General features: G+C 31.3%; 1 protein-coding gene across 4 annotated transcripts in view; it reads left to right on the top strand.

Moving 5' to 3' along the window:
- Positions 1–24039, top strand: part of LOC143071527 (mitotic checkpoint protein BUB3-like) — a 30224-nt gene that overhangs the window by 957 nt on the left and 5228 nt on the right. For 2 of the 4 annotated variants that reach the window (XM_076245891.1, XM_076245890.1), the window contains exons 2-6: positions 16409–16627; positions 19411–19480; positions 19956–20107; positions 20759–20942; positions 22086–22305. In XM_076245891.1, the coding sequence (XP_076102006.1) occupies positions 16409–16627; positions 19411–19480; positions 19956–20107; positions 20759–20942; positions 22086–22305 (845 nt within the window). Of the gene's footprint in view, positions 1–16396; positions 16628–19410; positions 19481–19955; positions 20108–20758; positions 20943–22085; positions 22306–23554; positions 23658–24039 lie in introns of those variants that run through there. The other 2 variants (XM_076245893.1, XM_076245892.1) reach the window with 2 other exon arrangements.

The raw sequence follows: 24039 nt of genomic DNA on the forward strand, positions 1-24039 counted from the left end.
TTCATTTTATAGGTCGCACTTTGTAAATACAGCTTTTTCAGAGACTGTCTCTTTTGGGGGGGTATATTATTCATAGATATTTTGTATTGTGTATGTACTGGTTCTAAGATATGATGGGTAGGGTAGGGATACTACAGAATTAAGTATAAATTAGTTTAAAATCTTAGTTCTTGCATAAGAAGGGATATAATTACGATACTGTTGTCAAGTCATTAAAGATTGCATATTTTGGCGTTAATATTGAGTCACTGATAAGGTCTTTGCATCGGAACTAAACACATTTTTTTTTTTTTTTTTTTTTTTTTTTTTTAAAACAGTTGTTGGCATGACACGGGTTATGTTCTTCTCATATATGTTATGATGGTATGATACTAAACCCCTAACGGGAAGGATTGTGCCTGATGTTCATATGATGAAATCATAATCTTTCAGTCAGTTTAATTGAAGTCTGGAGCTGGCATGTCAGTTAACTGCTAGTAGTCTGTTGTTATTTATGTATTTTTGTCATTTTGTTTATTTTCTTTGGTTACATCTTCTGACATCAGACTCGGATTTCTCTTGAACTGAATTTTAATGTGCGTATTGTTATGCGTTTACTTTACTACATTGGTTAGAGGTATAGGGGGAGGGTTGAGATCTCACAAACATGTTTAACCCCGCCGCATTTTTGCGCCTGTCCCAAGTCAGGAGCCTCTGGCCTTTGTTAGTCTTGTATTATTTTAATTTTAGTTTCTTGTGTACAATTTGGAAATTAGTATGGCGTTCATTATCACTGGACTAGTATATATTTGTTTAGGGGCCAGCTGAAGGACGCCTCCGGGTGCGGGAATTTCTCGCTACATTGAAGACCTGTTGGTGACCCTCTGCTGTTGTTTTTTATTTGGTCGGGTTGTTGTCTCTTTGACACATTCCCCATTTCCATTCTCAATTTTACATGTACATAAATGTTAAAAGTATATGCTGCACAGCCCTTTGTTTTGACCTTTGAATAAAATAGTAGTACATCTCAACAACTTTCCATTTTAGTATATAATTAAATATTTAGGAAACTCCATAGTAAAAGAGCGCACAGTTTGAGCTGTAAATGTACCCGTAATACATGTACCTATGCGAAATTGCATTGTTTTTAATAATTTACAGAAGTGCAACATTTGTATTTGAAACAATTCAAGCTAAAAATTATATAAGAAGTGCAACTTACATGTATATAATTTTTAGCTTGAATTGTTTCAAATACAATGTATATACAAACTATTGAATGTTTATTGGGTGCAAAAGTCACAATAATTGGATTAATAGCATCTATGACTACTAGTGGAAAATTATATCCCATGGAAAGATAAAAACAGAGAAAATTTGGTTTGATCATGGAAGTATTATATGTTGAATATAATATTTCCATCAAATTCCATGATTTGATAAATTTTTGATACCTTAATGACCATGATGACTGACCTTTAAAACATCAAAAATATATATCTTGATATATGATTAAATCAAGGAATTGTATATTTAAAAGGAATGGAAACGCGGCCGACTTCAAAGAAAATATTATGATGCATCTCTTGCTTTGACCGGGTGTTGATTACACCCCATCGCTCTAACTGGCTCATTACTTATCTGGTAGAAGTTATCGAACGTGGTCATTTAATCTGACACTAGTTATCTAACTTGACAATGATTTTATTTTCTTCTTAGACATGTTTCCGTAATAAAAAATAATAAACTAAAATCCTTCTGAGGGGCATTCTTTTTCAATTTGCTTGGTGTAAAATAAATCATAATTGTTTTTTTTAGAAGATAATTCGAAATACCTATTTTATTGTAGAGTACGTAATGGAACTTACATTGTGCAAGTTGCGTTGTGCAGTACGAACGTAGGTGATAAATCATGAAACCAAAAATAAATTAATCCAAGAAAAAAATATAACAATACAACCACATGCAAATTAAGTTACTTATAAAAAAACTTTTTATTCTATTTTTTTTTTTTTTTTTTATCTTGATATTTCACGAAGGTATGTCACAATCAGATGATATCGGACATTTTACGAGTTTTAAATAGTTTTCATGCAAAATAAAGGAAATTTTAAAAATGTAGTTAAATGACTTTTCAATTGTGAAATATGACTGATAAAGAAAGAAGTTGATAAATCATTATGAAGGGAAGAAAAAAGTAAACAACTGCAGTATATTATCTAGATAAAAGAATCCTTGTTTTCAAAATTCCAATAGGGAACATACCTTTTATAATTGTATAAATAAACCAATTGTTCAGACGTTTCGGCCATTGGCCTTCTTCAGTTATTTATTATTCCTCTAAACTACATGGCTGACATTTCTTTTTTCAAACATTGAAAAGATGTTATAGATAAATGTCCTTGGAAACATCATGACGTCATAATACTCTAACGTCATAATAACATGACGTCACAATACTTTTGTATGAATGAAAGTTAAATTATATAAGTTTTGATCAATTAAAGTCATTCCTTTTTAACGTTAATTCCAAATGGTCTAATTGTATTTAATTTTTGCATCCATTGTGCCTCAATATATCTCCTGTAATTTGCGGATTTATCGTAAATCTGTTGCAGAACCTGAACTGTGATGTCCTCTTTACAATGATCCTCTTGGTTAAAATGTTCTGCCACAGCTGTATCTCTATCATGTCTGATATCTGCTAGATGCTCTTTTATTCTTTCGTTGAGTGATCTTTCTGTTTCTCCAACATAGACATAGTGGTTACATTTTTCACAGTGAAGTCCATAAATAAGGTTCACCAGTTGACATCCATGAATGTTCTTTTTGAGGTTGAATGTTTTATCTCCGAGTATAATTTTTTCTTCATGTCTTTCAATATCGCAAACTTCACATTCTTCTTTACATGTTTTGTTGCTGTTGTAGTTAGTACATTTTTTGGTGATCTTATTTAGTTTTCCATGTACAATTATGTCTGCTAAGTATAAAAGAACTTAGATTACAGGTGTTATAACAAACAATGGCATGCGGGATGTTCCAATTTGCAGGTATAATATTTCATGTATTAATGATAAGCTAATTTGTGTCTTTCATACTTAAGATGAAGATGTTAAAAATTAATAACGCCGAGCTCACCTGTTAATTAATGCTAAATTATGCAGAGATGCAATAAATTTTCTAATTAGAAACAGTTAAAACTTTCCCACATTCGCATTTTATGTATTTTAACACCAAAAGAATACTTTTGCGACCTATAGACTACTGCTCTTCGGGAAAAAAGGAAGGAACAGTTTTGCTGTTGCGTATAGTAATTTGCGGCAACGCTTAATAATGGCAAACTGCATTACCAAACAACGATTTAGAATAAAAAAAAGTATTTACAAAAAAATAAATGAATAACATCGTACATGTATATAAAAAGGCACAATCAATCCCAATCGCAAGTCTTTGTATATATTTCTTGTCTGTTATTTTCAACTTCGTCGGTGTCGAACTTGGCTGAACAAAATGGCGTCAATGTGAACTATAAACATGGGATTTTGAAAAATCATAGCTAATTCGTTTTTATCACCATTTTCATAAAACCAACACTATGCGATAGAAAAAAGACTAAGCTTTTAAATAATATGTCAATGTCGCATCTATTTCAAGTAGTTATTTAACTTATACCAAAATACAAAGTGTCGATGTATTTGTTGACGCACAACTTTAAATTTTCAACATGTTTCGAAATAAAATCATATATAGTGTACCAATTACATTTAGCATTCGTAATTTAGACCAAACTGTAGAAAAATATTCCTTCTTTAAAATGATATCTCATTTTCTCACTTTTTTCTTTCTACTTTCCAATATAATAAAGAAATCGTAGTGCACTCCCAGATTGATAGACATATTTTGACAGAATATTGAAACTCAAAACTGAAATTTCGAAAAATCGCAGAAAATTCTTAAAAGTTACAAGAAACTTCAAAAAGAGCGTAAGCGATAGAATAAGGTTTCAGCTTCATAATGATATCAACTGTTTTATTTTGCACTTCGTGGTTTTCAAGTTTTTAGAAAAAAATCACAACACAGTATTTTTTGTTTTGTAATCCGGATGAAACTCCCTCAATTTTCAAGACCGAGGTCTATTCTAATGAGAATTTACTCAATACAATATTACAAACGTGTTTGATGAGGTATACAAATGATGCCTAAGGCCTTACCTTTTGCTAGGAATAAAAGTTTATTCTTGATTTCGGGTTTCTCTCTCATTTATATCGTCTCAAGCAAGATGACCCCGTGAATTAAAAGACCGATTTATATGACAGGAAATGGAACTCCGTCATGATTTTTTATATTATTCATCATACTTCCGCCTGAGCCAGACATGGTTTATAGCTCTGCGGGTGCGCTGCGGGTATCCCGATTGATCTCGAGCCGCGTTTCCATTCCTTTTAAATATACAATTCCTTGATTAAATGTAGCTTCAGACACTTGTGATGTAATCAAGAAGCTGATTATTTCAACCAAGTTATATATATTAAAATCTGTATTTTTCACCTTTTTCATATGTAAGGATTAATTAACACCAATAAATTGTGCAATTTAATATCTTAAATTTTCTGAAATTTAGGGTTTGTCCTATAATATTATTAACAAATGCCATATTTTAGGTCACTTCAGCTAAATAGCCATAACATTTACCAATTAACAGATAATTGATACATCATTTATTCAAACACACTTGTTTGTCTTCACAGCAGGAAATTGTGTAATTACCCCAATATTGTAGAAGACTGACCAGAAATGACCAGCTGTGGACTATGTATGCATTGCAAAATAGTGATACAAATAAATATAAATAGATTGCTATCAGAATCAGTGGAAAACTGTCTACTGACTTTTGATTTTACATTCAGAAGATCCCCCCCTTTTTTAAATTAATAGCTCTTTATACAAGGCATGGTTCATTTTCACATAAAAAGCATATAGCTAAAGATAAGGAAAATGGATACGAATAAGAAATGACTGATGTTTGTTTTTTAAAAAGAAGAGAGTTTTGAAAATTTAAAAAGTTGAAGAAAAAAATTATTTCACAAAAAGATAACTGACATTCTTAAGGCAGCAACCATTTGATTTTCAGGGGTTTTTTTTGGAAAAAAAGTGTTTCCAGTTTTCGAAAGAAATAATTTGTTTTTGACCCTGAGAAAAAAATATTGTTTGTTTCACCCACAGCTGTCACTATATGTCTATATGTGATGCTAAAATTGAAAGAAACCATGACCTTACGTTGGAAAGCTAAGTCTAAATCCTAGTCAATTATGATCGAAGTTTAGGGCACTGCCTTGTGTAGTATTAAAGCCTCACACACATGTCATAGTTGACAGGCCAATGCGGTGGCGGATCCAGACCTTATGGTAAAAAGGGGGGGGGGGCTGCTCCAGTCAAGCTTCAGTGATTTCTTTTATAATCAACCTAATTTTTCTCACAAAAGGGGGTCCCTTTATCTGGATCCGCCTATGCAATGAGCCAATGATATAGTGTTAGAATACTTAGAACACTTGGGCACTTAAAAGCCCTTATTTTTGTTCAATAAACATTTAGATACACCCTTAAGGTTGAAGTTAACAAAATAGCAATTACTCCCTCAAACCTTTAAGCAATATCAGGGAACTTTAAAAGAAGATTCTTCTTACTCTATATACAATGTATATAAATACCTGACATGTAGAGTAAAATTAGATTTCTTTTGTCCATTCTTATTCTTCCATAGTATACTTATCAATAATTATTTAGCAGTCAATCTTTAGATATCGAAGTGAAAGATTTTGAATAACTTTGTCAAACTTTCATGAAATTTTACAAAACTTAAAAAAATTAGACAAAAACTTCTTAAATCAAGACAAAGAAAAGGGAGCAAATTTTGATTTTATTTTTATTGTAAAGATATAATAATTTATATTCAAGAGATAAGGGACGACATCAAAAGATCAATGTAAGATAAAAAACTTAAATCAAATAGTTTGGGGGTGGGGGGGGTTGAACTGCTGCAAGATTTGGTTATCCGACATTGATTTTTACATATATCCATATGGGTCAATCAATTTTTCCCAAATTAAGTTAATAGGGGGGTAGGGGGGCCAGTGAAAAAACTATTTGAATTAAGTTTTTTATCCTTCATTGAACTTTTGATGTCGTCCCTAAACAGGGTCATATCGCAGATTGGTATTTAAGGGGAGGTCGCCACCGTAATGCGGGGTTCACACATTGCCGATTATTGCTCCTGTTTGAAATCAGACAGCGATACGACACGAAAAGTGAAAAAGTCGGATTAGTATCCTTAATTATCTGGTCTGAGTTGAATGTCCTATTATTGTCTGAACGCAGTAGTTTTAGTTCGTAACAGATTCCTACTGGTCGGGAAGGGTCCGGATAGTTCGGCAAAGCACCCCGACAGTTAGGTGCGTCCTGTAACATTCAAGGAAACTCAGCCTATTGATCAGACTTTTAATAACTTTTAATCGGGAATGGTCCTGTCAAGGACGGCAGAAAAATCGTAAATGTGTGACCCCAGCTTAAAGAGCTACCACTAAGCTAAAAAGCAACATTTTAATTCAACAGATCACATTATTTAATAGTTGACATGATTGATATTCAATAGTACAAAAATCGAAGTATGAGCAATATTTCATCTAAATCATTTGTAATCAGCTGGTGATCCTATAAGTTAACAGAAAACTAGTACATGTATTACATTTTATTTGCAACTTTTGATCTAAAGATTTACAGTTTCTGCAGCGAATGAAAGAATGAACCTTAATAACTTCTTCTGACCAATTTACAGCACAATGCGTAGAACGGTGATTATTTTTCCATTCAGTAAAACAAGTAAATGTGTCCCAGGCACTCGCATGATTATTTTCTGTATTTAGGGATAATTTTATAGAAATTTATCCACCTATAATTTTTAGTGCAAATCATTTCTATGGCCTTTCTTTGATACTGTACTGTGTAGCAATGGTTTTTTTTCAGGAAATGTTTTAATTATTAAAAGGGAGACTTTTGGCAGAGACCACCCCTTCTGTTTTTCATTTTTATTTTATTACTGTTTTAATTTTTTTCTCATAATCTTAATAAAATTTGATAATTTGAATTTTGAATTTCTGATTTTCTTACTATTTCAACCTTAGTATTTCAATAAATGTTGAATTAAGTGTTTAATGGTAAAAAATTTGTCATATAAGAATATCTGTTTACATGTGTGGTTTTCATGACAATGGCCATTAATTAGTTCTGCACAGTGAGAAATTTGTAGGAGCTGAGATGTTCATACAAACTATTTTATAGCTCATTTCACTAATTCACCAATGTTCTATTTCTTTTGAAACGTATGAATAGGTTTTAATAGGATATAGCACCTATGGAAGAATCTGTTTTAATAAGATGCCAGTATTTCCTGCATACATTTTGAAGTTTTTCTGCTTGAGGATGATAATATATAATGATTGATACATTGCATCGATTTTCAACTTGGTTCTTTTTCTTTATTTTACCTTGTCTGTCTTGTAATTTGACTATAATTTGATATAATTTGTTTTACCAATTTCAGTTAATAAAAGTCTTTATTTCTGGTTTGTGTTACTAGATTATGAATAACTTTGCCTTCAATATAGGATTTAAAGTTCCAAATGGGGTGGTTTGAGTTTTTATAAAGATATTGGAATTTTTCTGTGTTTTTTTATAGCATGTCATATCTTAAACACCAGTATTTTCATGTGTTTGTCTTGGAAGACTTAAAGGTCTAGAAATTTTATGGATGATTAATGCATTCATAAGTATACTTTAGCAGGTAGTGTTGTTGAATAACTTGCATTTTCAAACAGGAAATTCAATTTTATTAAGTGGTAGGGATGAGCTGGTCACCATGGTCACTATTTCAAGCTTCATTACATTTATCATGATAAAATCTGGACATTTAGATGAAGGTCAAGTTTTCAACTTGCCTGTTTATATCACAAGTGTCTGAAACTATAATTAGATGTCATATTACTCTTGTGATGTTTGTAAATGTTTCCAATAGTGTGGTCAAATCAATTATCTCTTAATCAATTTTCCCATGCATTCTTACCAGCTATTAATTTGCTGTTTGTGCTTTTATTAAATCCTATTATTTTGACATTTTCACATTAATAATATCAGAGACATATATTATACAATTATATATCTCTGATAATATGTAATAAAGAAACACTACATTAATACAATCCTTAAAAGAAATTCTGATGCGTTTATAGGACTTTTAATTGTTTAATATACTACAGGATTATTCTATTAATTATAAAAAAAATTATATGCTTTTAAGACAGATATTCATTTTTAATTTAAGTAAAAATATGAAATGAAAAGGGTGGGGTATGTGATTGAAATAATGGTGTACGTCATGTATACATTACTCTGGTAAACCTACAAAAAGTAGTTTTTAGTCAGGAATATGTTCACGCTAAAGTTTTAGAGATGCTTCTCTTGGTTATGACTGCATATACATGTACAATGTACATGTATTACTAAATAAATTCCTGAATTTTTTTGTATATTTAGACAGAAACAGATAATTTCCAGACAAAAAATTAAAAACTGATGTCTTCCATAGGTATTGCTTCTAACCTTTACACTCAAATTTCCAGACATATTGACAGCATCATGAAAAAAAATCCAGTATTTTTAAGTACAATTATGATTTCAAATGCTGGAATTCCGGAAAATTTTGGCAATGGTGAAAAATATTTCCATGGATTTTTTTGTTCACAACTGATGTCTTCCATAGGGGGGGGATGGTTTATTTCTGGAATAGCCCAATGCATAAACCGATGGGTCGATCTCTGTAAAAACTGTTAAAATATATAAAAATAAAGGTTGGCAGGTACATTTATAGGTGAAACTTACATTTATGAAAAGATAAAATGAAGAGATTGATGCCCGATTTATATAATTCCAAGGCCCTCAGTCAGCTCTAGAAGGGATGAAGCAGCGCATCCATTTTGGGTGGGCAAATATCCACTTTTTGATACAGGACAAGCTCTGATGTCCCACGGCCCCAGCTTGTCTGGCATAACAGCCGTTGGATGTCAGAGTAATCTCGGACTAATATATGCCAAGACAACTGTTTTGGAACAAGTTGTAACAAAACTAACACATTACACAGAAACACAGTTCACACTTGATCTCTTTTACTAATATAAACAGCTCTCTTTGTAAAAAAAACTGAAGTCATTCCCGGAATTTACGATCATGAAATTGTTTATATTGAATCCAACTTAAACCTAGAAGAGCAAAAAAAATACCTAGAAAAGTTTTCATATACAAAATAGCAAATACTGAACAAATAAAGAAAAGCTAAATAACATATTCCTTATTAATATTACAAACCTAGAAAATCTCACAATGGACGAACTTTGGGATAATTTCAAAACAAAGTTATTAAAATCCATGGAAGAGTCGATCCCTACTAAAATCATAAATAACACCAACTCTAAACTACCATGGATTAATAAAGAAATAAAGTCACTGATTAGAAAAAGGAGCAAATTGTTCAAAAATGAAAACAGACATGCATGCATAGTAAAATAAATAAACAGTACAGGTAAACAAAAAAACTGCTTCAGAAAGAGACAAGAAAAGCTTATTGGACATATCTGGAAAACATCATTTGTTAGGACGAAAGCTTACAAACTTCACAAAAACAGGAAAAATTTTGGAATTATTTTAGGTCCAACAAAAAAGACAGTTCGGAAGTTGCACCATAAAGATCTGAGGGCATGCTGATAAATGTAGATGACACAAAACAAAACGCTGAAATATTCAATAAACATTGAATACCACTCTGAAAATGACAAAGAACAAATACCAACTCTATCAGACAACTATCCATCTATGGCAGAAATACATGTACATGTAACACCAAATGGCAAAGAAAAACTTTTGAAAAATCTTGATCCATCTAAAGCTACAGGTCCAGACGAAATACCAGCACGCCTTCTTAACCCTTTCCTCCATTGAATATTTTTTATTGCATACTTGATTCGCTTATGGATTTTTCAATAAAATTTTGATAATATGCTATCAAGTATTAATGCATTGCGAAAAACAAATATTTCATCAAATAAATTTAAGTCTGATATTCTTATGATATTCCTTTTCATATTGGATACAAATTTTATTTAGTCTACTCCAGACACTTTGTAGTCAAAGTGTTTCAACTGAGGTACTACACAGGCGTCAAAAGGCGTCATTATGGAGTAAAGGGGGTGGCGTCAAAAGGCGTCACTATGGAGGAAAGGGATAAAAATTTGCACCTGAATTTGCACCACATCTTGCTTTCATTTATAACACATCTTTCTTGAAAGGAGATGTACAAATGTACCAACAGACTGGAGACAGGCAAATGTGATCCCTATTTTTAAAAAGGCGAAAAATACCTAGCCAGTAACTACAGACCTGTCTCCCTAACCTGCATTTGCTGCAAACTGCTTGAACACATTGTTGTAAGTAACATACTAAAACATCTGGACACACATAACATCCTTGTGGATAATCAGCATGGCTTCAGATCAAAACGCAGCCGTGAAACACAGCTACTTACTTTAAGTCATGAACTACTTAGTAACCTCCATAATGGCATACAAACTGATCTTATTATTTTAGATTTTTCCAAGGCATTTGACAAGGTACCTTACAAAAAGTTATTAAGGAAGATGGATAACTAGGGCATAAGGGGAAATACCTGGAATTGGGTATCAGCCTTCCTTAATAACAGAACGCAACAGGTTACCCTTGACAGAGAGGTATCTAGTCAAATGCCTGTACTTTTTCTCATCTGCATTAATAACCTACATGTACCTGCAGCAGTAACATAAAAAACATGCTTGTTTGCAGATGAGTGTATCTTATACAGATGAGAAACATAACAAATCACCAAGATTGTACCATTTTACAAAATGACCTAAACTGCCTAGCCAAATAGGAACAAACTTGGGGTATGCAATTCCATGCAGAAAAATGCAACTCTCTCACTGTTACAAGATCACAGTCACCATTCAAACATGACTATGTATTAAAAGGCCACATTTTAGAATCCGTCAGCACTGCAAAATATCTTGGTATCACCCTTTCTCACAACATGTCTTGGGATACACGATCAACAACATTACTGCAAAAGCAAATAAGATCTTAGGCTTTCTTAAAAGAAACTTAAAAATAAACCAGGAAGAAAAAAAAAGTTTGGCATAAAAACCCATGGTACGTTCGAATTTAGAATACTGTACATGTGCTTTGCAGTTTGGTCACCTCACACCCAAAAACAAAAAAACAACATTGAAAAAGTACAAAGAAGGACAGCACGCTACAGCACCAACAGGTACCACAAAACCAGTACTGTAGTGTCACTTCCATGAATTTGACCATCTGCAATAGAAGTCACTTGAAACTGGCAGAAACATCAATAGAGTAATTATGCTGTACAAAATCTCACACCATCTCATTGCAGTAGACCCAAACCTTTATCTTTTATCACAGCCAGTCAAAAACACCAGATTCACTAATTCATTACAATACCAAACATGTAGCACAAGAACAGATTACTTCAATTACAGCTTTTTTCCATTCACAGTTGTACTGTGAAACTCACTCCCACAAAACATCATCAGTGTTAACTCCCTGGATCGGTTTAAAATACTGGTCTAGAGTCAGTATATTTAAATATCCAACCTGTTTGAAAATATGTAAATGTGTTTATTTTTGTTTTGTTTTTGCACAAAATGATTTTTGAATTATTGGACTCGTTAGTTATTATATTTTATTAAGTGTCTGTTTGCGATGTGCTGACGTATAGTCATCAATGTGCTGTTGCCATCATGGATTGTCATACCGTCCATGTAGATGTAGATATGAAATATTGTCCACTGACAGTTTTTCATAATCAAATATTGTCTTGGACAATAATTCATTATGAAATTTTGTCTCCTCCTTCTGGACAATATTTCACTATGAAATTCTGTTCATGACAATACTTTACTCTGAAATACTGGCTTTGAAAATATTTTTTAATGAATTATTTCACAATTATGCAGCATGCACATTTTTAGATTTATAACTGAAATTGTTTAGTATAGTAGGGAATTTATATTATTACTAATAGTGAGTTTCAAATTTACATTACAAATGGTTTATTATACATGAAGATTAAAGAATTGTCTAACGTAGGTTTCATTTTATTAAATTATACTGTACTAGCAGAAATTGTCTTTTGCTTCAATGATAAGCCTGCCAGTTTTTACAGTTTATTTGAATATGCAAAAACTAGAATAATTTGTAGATTAGGACAAAACCTTGAAAGAAATCATTCTAACCATAACTGTTAAAAGAAAACCAATCAGGTTACCTAAAATTTTTGACTTTTGTCTGATGGTAAGAGTATTAAAGTTAATGAATATGGACCATAATTTGGTATTCGGCCTTTGGTTTCTTTTGGTATCCTTTTTTATAAGTTTTAAAACTTTAACTTTTATTCTGTGGGTTGTGTTGGTGTTAGAATAGTATAAATGGATCAATTGAGTTTTTCAAGAAAAAATTAATACATTTTAAATGTATTAATTTTTTCTTGAAAAACTCAATTGATCCATTTATACTATTCTAAATTTTTGATTCACCGTTTACGTGACAGGAAACCACACAGGAAACCAATCTTTATTTTCTTTATTTGGCACAATATATTTCAAAAGACATAAATGAACACCATTACTAGTGTTACTTGCTTCATGTTAATATTTAAAATGTATTTTCAATGTTAAATTAAAGTTTTTTTTGGACACGACAGGAAACCATAAGAAACCAAAAGCATTTTTTAAGTTTTATTTTATTGCAAAATCTGCTTAAAATAATCTGAACAGTATACTTTTTCTTAAAATCTATCTTTAATGTAACAGTCATGACAGTATTATAAAACTCCTAAATATGTGCTTGTTTTGAAAACAATTAGTACAATTTATTCAGAAATTTCCACTTTTTCTTCATTGATACAGGATACCACAATCGTTGTATCTTGATGTTTAAGCCAAAAAATGTATTTATATTTGGTTTTGAAATTCCAGTTATATACAATTTATTCCAAATCATTGGCAATGTAAAATTCTTTAAATCCAGTAAAGAATTTTTTTTTAACTTGGAATTAAAATCTTTAAAATAGGCACCATGTGATATTTGTGACCTGTACACCATCTACACGGTTTCCACATTTTAACCTACCTTAGTGGGCTAAAATCAATAAAGTACTTCCTTTCAAGTCATGCATAGTAAAAGTTTACTTCTCCTTTGACAAGTTTATTGCGTTTCTGATAAGTGTTTGCAGAACATGAATAAAAAAAAATAATTAAAAATTTTGACAAGATACCAACTTTGTACATTCCAAGTGTAGCGGTATATTAACATGCATTTTTCATTTAATTATCTTTATTCACCTAAAATATCCAGTAATATTTACTGCTGAAGCAAAATCAATCCAACGAACATCGGCACCATGATAATAGACGTAATTTTGATTGAATTTTCCAAGGACCCTTTACATACTGATAGTTATTGGGAAACGTAGTGTGTTTAAACGTCGGTCAAATCTGAAATCGATTTTGTCAAGTCATTGGGCATTTATTTTCACACAAGATCGTATGTAACATTATGCACATAGGAAAAATAATAGACCCCCGGCGCAATCTCTTTGAAAATTGTATTTTCCTTTTTTAAACAAGTCGAAACAAGTCTACAGATTATGTTTGCTAACATCCCGTTGGAAACAAAAACAATGTTTAGAACTAGTATATCCTATGTCCGGCTGTAATGGCGTGATCACATGTTAGTCACATGTTTCACGTATGACCGGAAATGATTAGAACTTAAGGACAAAAACAATTTTAATAAATAACTGGACTTCTGTTTCCTGTGAAATGTAACGCATAACGACAACGTCATGTTCTTACTTAATTATTACGAAGATCAAAACAAGAATGTAAATCATCTCGGATTTACCTGTTTGAACATCTCGCGAGAGTTCATATTTGCATATTGTTTTTAAGAATTCTATTACAACAAAGCAGATTACATCATCTAAAAATTGCGTTACGAAATCGGACACAAAAATCATGCCACTGTTCTTACATCTGCTACATAAATACTTATAGTTCTCGGTATTTTCTTCTCACTATTCTTATTGGTCGATGTTCTTTGTTATTTGAAAGCAAAAGTTACATATTTGCCGGTGACGATTATCTATAAATCAGTCAGCGTTATGCTCTTCGGAAGCAAAAAGTAACTCGAGAAACGACACAAAAATACGGTTGTAGAATCTTTGAAATTCGTATATTTCAATTTTTTTTCTAGGGAGGAGTAGCATACACTTGTATGTTGATAAAAATAATGGCATCTTTAGATGTAGTTACAACTTTTCTTACAGTAATTCACATTTTATCACTTTTCTATAGTTATAGGAAACGGAGCCCAATAGCAAATTATGGTCCATATATGAGTTAATGAATCTTTGATTACAGAACTTTTCCCAAGGGTACATGTACTTTTAAAAGCTTAAGCGCACTATCTTAGTGCCCAAGCACAGTGGTGAAATTGAGTCATAAAGATAAAGGGATAATTGATCTATGTAGTGTAGGAAAATTATAGAAAAGTTGGTCAGAATATGGGAAATCGATAAAATTAGTTCTTGACACATGTTTGAAGATCAAAGGAAACACCAAAATCACTTATATAGCATGTATAGGTGATAACTGAATATAAAAATTCACTGAAATAGGTGATAATGAAAACACTTGTTTAAGTAGTAAACCCTGACCTTAAAAGGGGACGAAGTCTGTACAAATGGCCTGAGAACACAGTTATTTCGTAGTGCATTTCTTTTAGACAATAAATTCAAATAAAAAAAATCGCACCTGCTCTTTCTAAAAAAGATTTTTACAGTGTAGTGTACTACCAGTGAGACAAATAATATCAAAAGTATAGAAATTTCTACCTGCTCTAACTCAAAATATTGACAATTCTGTGTTAAGGGGGTGTAAAATTCAGTTTGACAGCTTCAGACGTGATAAAATTTGACCTTTTTGAACTGGACCAAATCACTACTTAACATAAAGATTTATATTCGTAGACAACGAAAACCAAAGGACGATAACTGTGTCCTTGGACCAAATTAAGCTTTTTTTTTTAACTTCAAAATTTGTTAAAAAAGAAACGGAAATACTGTAATGTTTCCAATTTTTTTTTCTGTAATCATGACGTCATTTTCAATGTAAAACAGAAACGCTATCATCAGATAACTTATTTTCATATCAAAGAATAATTAAAAATGAAATTGTTATTGTGTTCCTTCCTTTATTTTACTGGACTGATAGATATATATTTCATGCAAAGTCTCATGACCAGATTTTCTCCGCAAATGCGGGAATTAAAAAAAGTGACAAAAAAAGTTAACGATTTTTAGTTCATAAGTACAATGAAAATTTTCCTATTTTTTTCTTCATCCCCCTTATTAATCAATTTCCTTTTATATAATGTAGTAGAATACTGGAATACAATGTTTTTATCTTTATTGATATTTGTTAACAATTGATAATTTTAATAAATGTGAACTGATTTACATTTTTGTAAATAAATGAATGTATGAATCCTTTTCAAAATGTTTTTGTTTTTTTATTGTTAATCCATAAAAGACAATTATAATTATTATAACAGCTAGTGAGAATTATTATTATGAACTTTTAAAGCTCCAAAACAAGCTATTGACTAAAAAAATCTCTAGTGTATTTTTATGAATTTCAAGAATTTATACCACATAAACATTTGAATAAGTTTATTAAACTTTTAAAGCTGTAATATTTATATTTTTTTAATAAAATTAGGCAGAATGAATCAGAGTAATTATCAGACTCTATAGAGTATTGAATTTGCCTTGAATTGTTTAGATATTCTACTATTATATCTGCTGTTCTCTCATATGTCATGTATGTCTCTTCCTTTGCTGATGCTATAAGGGTCTTAAGATCTATTGGTATGTTTTGTTTCTTCAGCTGTCTTTTAAATTTAAGTTGGTTTCCCCTGATTCACATTTGGCCTGTGTTTATTACCCTTTATACTTGTTCAGTACAGTTTTGGTTATTTGCATTAATAAAAAAAAAAGAAGATATTTGCATAGTCAAAAACCATATACAAGTGCACCTGTGAACAAAGTACATGTAATACACAATATTTGAGTATCTAAACTCATATTAGAATATCAAATGGTGATTACATGAATTGTAACATTACATGTATGTTGATGCTGTGCAGGTGACATGCATATGTCTAAAATGAACTCTAATTAAAATGATTGTATGTACAGTTATTTTTATAGATGCCAGAGATAGCTATAGAGATGGGAGAAACACCAAATGAATTCCAGTTGAAGAACCCACCAAATGATGGCATATCAAGTGTAAAATTTGGTCCTAACTCTAGCCAGTTTCTTCTTGTTTCATCATGGGACTCTACAGTCAGATTGTATGATATTGTGGCCAACAACAAGAGAATGGAATATTTTCATTCTGCACCAGTTTTAGATTGTTGTTTCCATGTAAGTATGACAATCTGAAAGGAAAAGTAACATTTTGTAGCTAATACAGCCATGAAAACATTGGAATTTTAATGATATGTTAATTTACTATTATATTTTTCCACTTCTGAATAAAAGTCTACTCATTCCACATCTTCTTATTTCTACTAAATTATCATTGAGATTAAAAAAAATTTACCTGTACCTAAAAAATGGCTCAATCACAGCACTGATTATATAAAAAAGAAGATGTGGTATGATTGCCAATGAGACAACTATCCACAAAAGACCAAAATGACACAAACATTAACAATTATAGGTCACTGTACGGCCTTCAACAATGAGCAAAGTCCATACCGCATATAGTCAGCTATAAAAGGCCCCGATAAGACAATGTAAAACAATTCAAGCGAGAAAACTAACGGCCTTATATATTTATGTAAAAAAATGAACGAAAAACAAATATAATGCTTTGATTAATTAACATGTTTAAGGTTACCAGGAATGTGTTTTCATCATCTTAAAACTTTAAAAGATTTATGTGACGTTTGAGAATTAATGCTAAGTGAAGGGTTCATCCCAAAACTCACAGTCACTAAGCATGGAAACAGGATAGAGAGACTCCTACATTTATGGACACATAATCTTAGTTCGGACTACAAAAATTTTGTTTACGGTCCAGATGAATTTACTCTATGAGAATGCAAGTACCTATTGTAAGTTTATGATGATTTTTATACGACCGCAAAATTTGAAAAATTTTCGTCGTATATTGCTATCACGTTGTCGTCGTCGTCCGAATACTTTTAGTTTTCGCACTCTAACTTTAGTAAAAGGGAATAGAAATCTATGAAATTTGAACACAAGGTTTATGACCACAAAAGGAAGCTTGGGATTGATTTTGGGAGTTTTGATCCCAACATTTTAGGAATAAGGGGCCAAAAAGGGCCCAAATAAGCATATTCTTTTTTTCAAACAGTAACTTTATATAAGTAAATAGAAATCTATGAAATTTTGACACAAGGTTTATAACCACAAGGGAAGGTTGGGATTGATTTCTGGAGTTTTGGTTCTAACAGTTTAGAAATTAGGGGCCAAAAAGGGGTTCAAATAAGCTTTTTCTTGGTTTTTAAGTAAATAGAAATCAATTGGAGTTATCGTTCTTTGTATAGAATAGTAGTTGAATCAACTTTTTTGCACCATAACTTTAGTATTAGTGAATGGAAATCTATGAAATTTAATCAGAAGGTGTATGACCACAAAAGGAAGATTGGTATTGATTTTGGGAGTTTTGGTCCTTACAGTTTAGGAGTTAGGGGCCAAAAAGGGGTCCAAATAAGCATTTTTTTTTGGTTTTCGTACCATAACTTTAGTATAAGTAAATAGAAATCTATGCAATTTAAACACAAGGTTTATGACCATAAAAGGAAGGTTGGTATTTTGGTCCTAACAGTTTAGGAATAAGGGACACAAAGGGTCCAAAATTAAACTTTGTTTGATTTCATCAAAAATTGAATAATTGGGGTTCTATGATATGCCGAATCTACCTGTGTATGTAGATTCTTAATTTTTGGTCTCGTTTTCAAATTGGTCTACAGTGCAAAGGTTCCAAAATTAAACTTAGTTTGATTTTGACATAAATTGAATCCTTAGGGTTCTTTGAAATGCCGAATCTAAAAATGAACTTAGATTTTTTATTATTGGCCCAGTTTTCAAATTGGTCCAAATAAGGGTCCAAAATCAAACTTTGTTTGATTTTATCAAAAATTTAAATGGGGTTCTTTGATATGCCAAATCTAACTGTGTATGTAGATTCTTGATTTTTGGTCCTGTTTCCAAATTGGTTGACATTAAAGACCAAAGGGTCCAAAATTAAACTTAGTTTGATTTTAACAAAAATTGAATTCTTGGGGTTCTTTGATATGCTGAATCCAAACATGTACTTAGATTTTTGATTATGGGCCCAGTTTTCAAGTTGGTCAAAATCAGGATCTAAAATTATTATATTAAGTATTGTGCAATAGCAAGAAATTTCCAATTGCACAGTACTCAGCAATAGCATGAAATCTTCAATTGCACAGAATTGTGCAATAGCAAGTATTTTCAATTGCACAGTATTGTGCAATAGCAAGAAATATCTAATTTCACAATATTGTGCAATAGCAAGAATTTCAATTGGAGTTATCTTTCTTTGTCAAGAATAGGTAGTTGAATCAACTAAAATCATTGTTTTTTACAATATACAATGTATATACACTTTTACTACCAACTGATAAATTAAGACAATCTTTACCATTCAGTGATAACAAGCACATTTTTACATTTTAATATTTTATGATGTATTTAAATGAGTAATTATTGTTGCAAACTCCATTAGAAATTTGAATTGTGATTAGTTTTGGAATAAATGATAGGGGGATGTGAAAAAAAAAATGGTGGGGGGGACTTATCAATTTTTCTCATTTGAAATTTCATAAATAAAAAGAAATTTCTTCAACCATTTTTTTGAGAGGATTAATATTCAACAGCATAGTGAATTGCTCAAAGGCAAAACAAAAATTTTAAGTTCATTAGACCACATTTATTCTGTGTCAGAAACCTATGCTGTGTCAACTATTTAATCACAATCCAAATTTAGAGCTGTATCCAGCTTGAATGTTGTGTCCATACTTGCCCCAACCGTTCAGGGTTCAACCTCTGCGGTCGTATAAAGCTGCGCCCTGTGGAGCATCTGGTTAACACTTATAATCAATGACAGTAATGAGTATGTGTATTCTAACTTATTAAATGTTTTGTTTTTCCAGGATGCAGTTCACTCATACAGTGGAGGACTTGACAACACACTGAAAATGTTTGATTTTAATACAAATTCAGGTACATTGATTTAAGTATCAACACATTCAGATAATGTTTATAAAAATAATTATTTGTATCAACTAGAAAATTTACCTTTAATTTCCCATATGGTTGGGCTTCACCATTGAGACTTCTGTGATAATTGATATTGTTACCTTACTGGACATCTATTCTTTTGATCTTTTTCACCTACAGAAAAGTGAGTTAAGACTAAATTTATTGAAGACATTTAGCATTTATTTTCTTCCCGATTACAGAAAACATAGTAAAAAATTGCTATTGTGTTCATCAAACCTGGGGTCTGTTTCTTTAATTGTTATAGATCTAAATATCTGTTCAAGAAAAGATACATTAAGGATTCTGTACATACCAATTTGAAATAATAATAAATAAATAAAACAGCATTGTTATTGGAGAGGTAATTTATATTTATATCTAACAATACACAAAATGGAATATTTATATGTAACGAAAAAATAAAATATAATTGCAGGTACTACTGTTGGAACACATGAAGCACCCATAAAATGTGTAGAGTATTGTCCAGAGGTCAATGTTGTTATAACAGGTAGTTGGGATTCAACGGTCAAATTATGGGATCCACGTACTCCATGTGCTGCAGGATCATTTAGTCAACCAGACAAGGTTAGAAGTAGCATTAATAAGCATAAGGATTGATATGCAATCAAAATCCTATGGTACTGACTTTATATCTAAATCTCCAAGGTTTATCACTACCTTTGATATACTAAAAATATAGTGCACTCTATATGCCAAAGCAGGAACATTTCCATCAAGTTATCAAAGAAACATATGCTCTGATACTCAAGTCACAAAATGATGTTAAACCTTAAAAAAAAAAAAGTTAAAATTACTTATCTTTTGCAAGGGGCAAGAATCTTATATCTGTTCTAAAAATATCAATGCCATTGTTAAAGTCATCTTTATAAAGTAGAGTTATCTTCCTTTGATAAGATTGGCTTGTGATATAGACTATACAATTGGTTAGGTCTTCCGACAATTTTTGTATTTCTTGAATAGCAAAAGACTGATTATAATCATTACAACTTCAAGTGGACAATCATGCCCAAGTTAACATAAACAGCTGGTAAACCATTCTAGTGGTGGCAATGGCATGTCTGTTTTTCTCTTTGAAGTGTTTGCCAATATAAACAAATTTGTTGTTTTTAATTTATTTAGGTGTACACATTATCTTTGTATGGTGACAGATTGTTTTTATTTATTTAGGTATACACATTATCTGTGTGTGGTGACAGATTGTTTTTATTTATTTAGGTGTACACATTATCTGTGTGTGGTGACAGATTGGTTGTAGGCACAGCCGGAAGAAGAATTCTGGTCTGGGACCTGAGAAACATGGGATATGTACAACAGAGAAGAGAATCAAGTCTCAAATATCAAACCAGATGTATCAGATGTTTTCCAAATAAAAACGGCTATGTTTTAAGTTCTATTGAAGGTAAATTATGTTGTTAATTTAAGTTGTTTAAATTAAAAGTATTAAATGGTAGCTATAAGTTTGTTTTTTTTCTTTTCAGTATTGACTGTTTCAGAGATACCACTATTTCAAATATTTACTGTTATTGAGTGCAGTTTTACAGAAAGAGCATTTTCATTCATGTACCTCCTTCTAGTGTATTGTGCGATTTTAAGCTGTTCAGCTGTTTATTGTTGTCTTATTTAAGTTTAATCTGCATTTGATCCACCGATTGACATTTGTTACTGGAGGACATTATGGTATTATTCCCATCCTTTCATATAAGCCCACTTGACCCTATAGATGGGTAGAAATTGTAATGTCAGAAAACAATCAGCAGATGATATCACATTACAGCAATGCAGTATCACATTAACATAATACTTTACTAGAACATTGCAGTTCTCATAGAGAAAGTCCTCAGTTTATCTTTTCTAAGCAAAAGAAAAAACTTGTCCTGGCTTGTCATATTTCTACTTACATATTTATAGGTGCAGTAGCTGTAGAATACATAGACCCTTTTCCTGGCTTGTCATATTTGTATAAATATAAGAAGATGTGGTGTGAGTGCCAATGAGACAACTGTCAATCCAAGTCATAATTTGTTAAAGTTAACCATTATAGATCCAAGTATGGTAATCAACAAGCTGCCTTGCTTACACCCAACAGCAAGATATAAAGGGCGCCTAAAATCATTCAAATTGGAAAACCAAATGTCTAATCTATATAAAAAAACGAAAAATATTTATGAAACGCATCAATAAACGACAACCACTGAACATCAGGTTCCTGACTTAAAACAGGTACAAACAAATGCAGCTGGTTTAAATGTTTTAATAGGTACATGTATCAACCTTCACCCTTACTTGAAACAATAGTGTAACATCAAAACATAGAAAGACACTATAAAATATCAATTGAATGGCTTAACTCAATCAAAAGACATACACAAACACAAACAGGTGAATATACACTGCTGTATTTATTCATAGGAGGAGTAGATTTAGAATATGTAGACCCAAGTCCTGGCTTGCCATTTTCTATGTACATATAAATAGGCAGGATAGATGTAAAAAACCTAGACCCTAGTCCTGGCTTGTCATATTTCTTTGTATGTATTTATAGGTAGAGTCGCTGTAGAATACCTAGACCCTAGTCCTGAAGTTCAGAAGAAGAAATATGCATTTAAATGTCACAGAATCAAAGAGAATGGAGTAGAAATGATTTATCCTGTAAATGCTATAGCTTTCCATGCACAACACAATACTTTTGCTTCAGGAGGATCTGATGGTTATGTCAATATATGGGATGGATTTAATAAAAAACGGCTTTGTCAGTTTCACAGGTAATTGACTGTAGAGAAATTATTTTATTGTGGTATTCAATTATCTCATTTCAATTTTCTCAATTCTGACACTTCATAAAAAAGCAGAAGTTATTACATTTTATTACAACAGTCTCATTAAGATTCTAAACAAGAAATTTAAGGGAATACATATCACAGAATAGGATTTAAAATAATCTAACAAGCAGTCATGCCATATGTTTGTAAGCAAGATAAGTGACATAACATCAGAAATAATATATGACATAAACCAAACAGATCAAATTATCCATTTGAGATAACCACATAAAATTAATACTTTTACTCACAGGTCAAATCAAATTTTTTATTTAATATAGGATTTTGCGATATTATTCTATAAATGAACTATATCTTATACTTAGTAGAAAAATGAAATAAAAAAATGGGGTCACGGTTCATTTACGCTCACAATCTGCCTTCGAAAAAAGCATACATTTTTGTTAATGTCCTTTTTTTCTGTTGAACTGATAGGAGAAAAGTGGGGATATCGAAATTAAAAAAGAACTAAATTACAGAAATGGCTTAAATTTTACAATTCTTTGGTTCATTTACAGCTTATTTGAAAACAACAATAAAAAATATATGCACCGATGAGTTAAAAAAGATATTTCAATTTTAATGCCAAAAATGTCATTTTTGCACCAAAGGGAGATAATTTGGAGCTTTTTCAATGATATCTACATTTTAAAAGTCACCTGGGGCCAACACGAATTGATTTTTGTTCCATATGATAAAGTACCAACTACTAAAGGTAATTAATAAAATTTGTAATGAAAAATAAATGTTTATTTTTTTCTGAAAATCTTATACCCGCGAGCCTCCTTAAGTAAATATTCTAAATAAATAAAAACTTACAGTTGTAAGGTGGGTGCTGAAATAATCTCTTCAAAAAAGAAATTCAAATGTGTTTCCAAATTCGAAACATGGAAAAAGACATGATCTGTATCTAAGAAACATGTTAGCCAATGAATATACAGAATACTTGGAATAAGTACTGACAGACAAAAAGTAAACAATCATCCACTTAAAGATTATCAATTTTTTAAATAAAAAAAAATATGCTTTTATTTATTTTATATGTTTATTGAAGTAATTGAAGAGCGACCTTATAGGAGAAACTGCAACATTGAAAAGCCATTATTGTGCATCTTGTAAATACTTAATATTCTAATTGTTTTTTTAATTCAAATTACAAGTCATTGTCAACTGTTTACACTTTGTTTTACAGATATCCTACCAGTATTACCTCCCTTATGTTAAGCTTGTTTATGTTTATTTTTACAGATATCCTACCAGTATTACCTCCCTTATGTTGAGCTTGTTTATGTTTTGTTTTACAGATATCCTACCAGTATTACCTCCCTTATGTTCAGCCTGATTATGTTTTGTTTTACAGATATCCTACCAGTATTACCTCCCTTATGTTCAGCCTGTTTATGTTTTGTTTTACAGATATCCTACCAGTATTACCTCCCTTATGTTCAGCCTGTTTATGTTTTGTTTTACAGATATCCTACCAGTATTACCTCCCTTATGTTCAGCTTGTTTATGTTTTGTTTTACAGATATCCTACCAGTATAACCTCCCTTATGTTCAGCCTGATTATGTTTATGTTTTACAGATATCCTACCAGTATTACCTCATTACCTCCCTTATGTTCAGCCTGATTATGTTTTGTTTTACAGATATCCTACCAGTATTACCTCCCTTATG

This window comes from Mytilus galloprovincialis, chromosome 4 (assembly GCF_965363235.1).
Source record: "Mytilus galloprovincialis chromosome 4, xbMytGall1.hap1.1, whole genome shotgun sequence".
Classification (NCBI taxonomy): domain Eukaryota; kingdom Metazoa; phylum Mollusca; class Bivalvia; order Mytilida; family Mytilidae; genus Mytilus; species Mytilus galloprovincialis.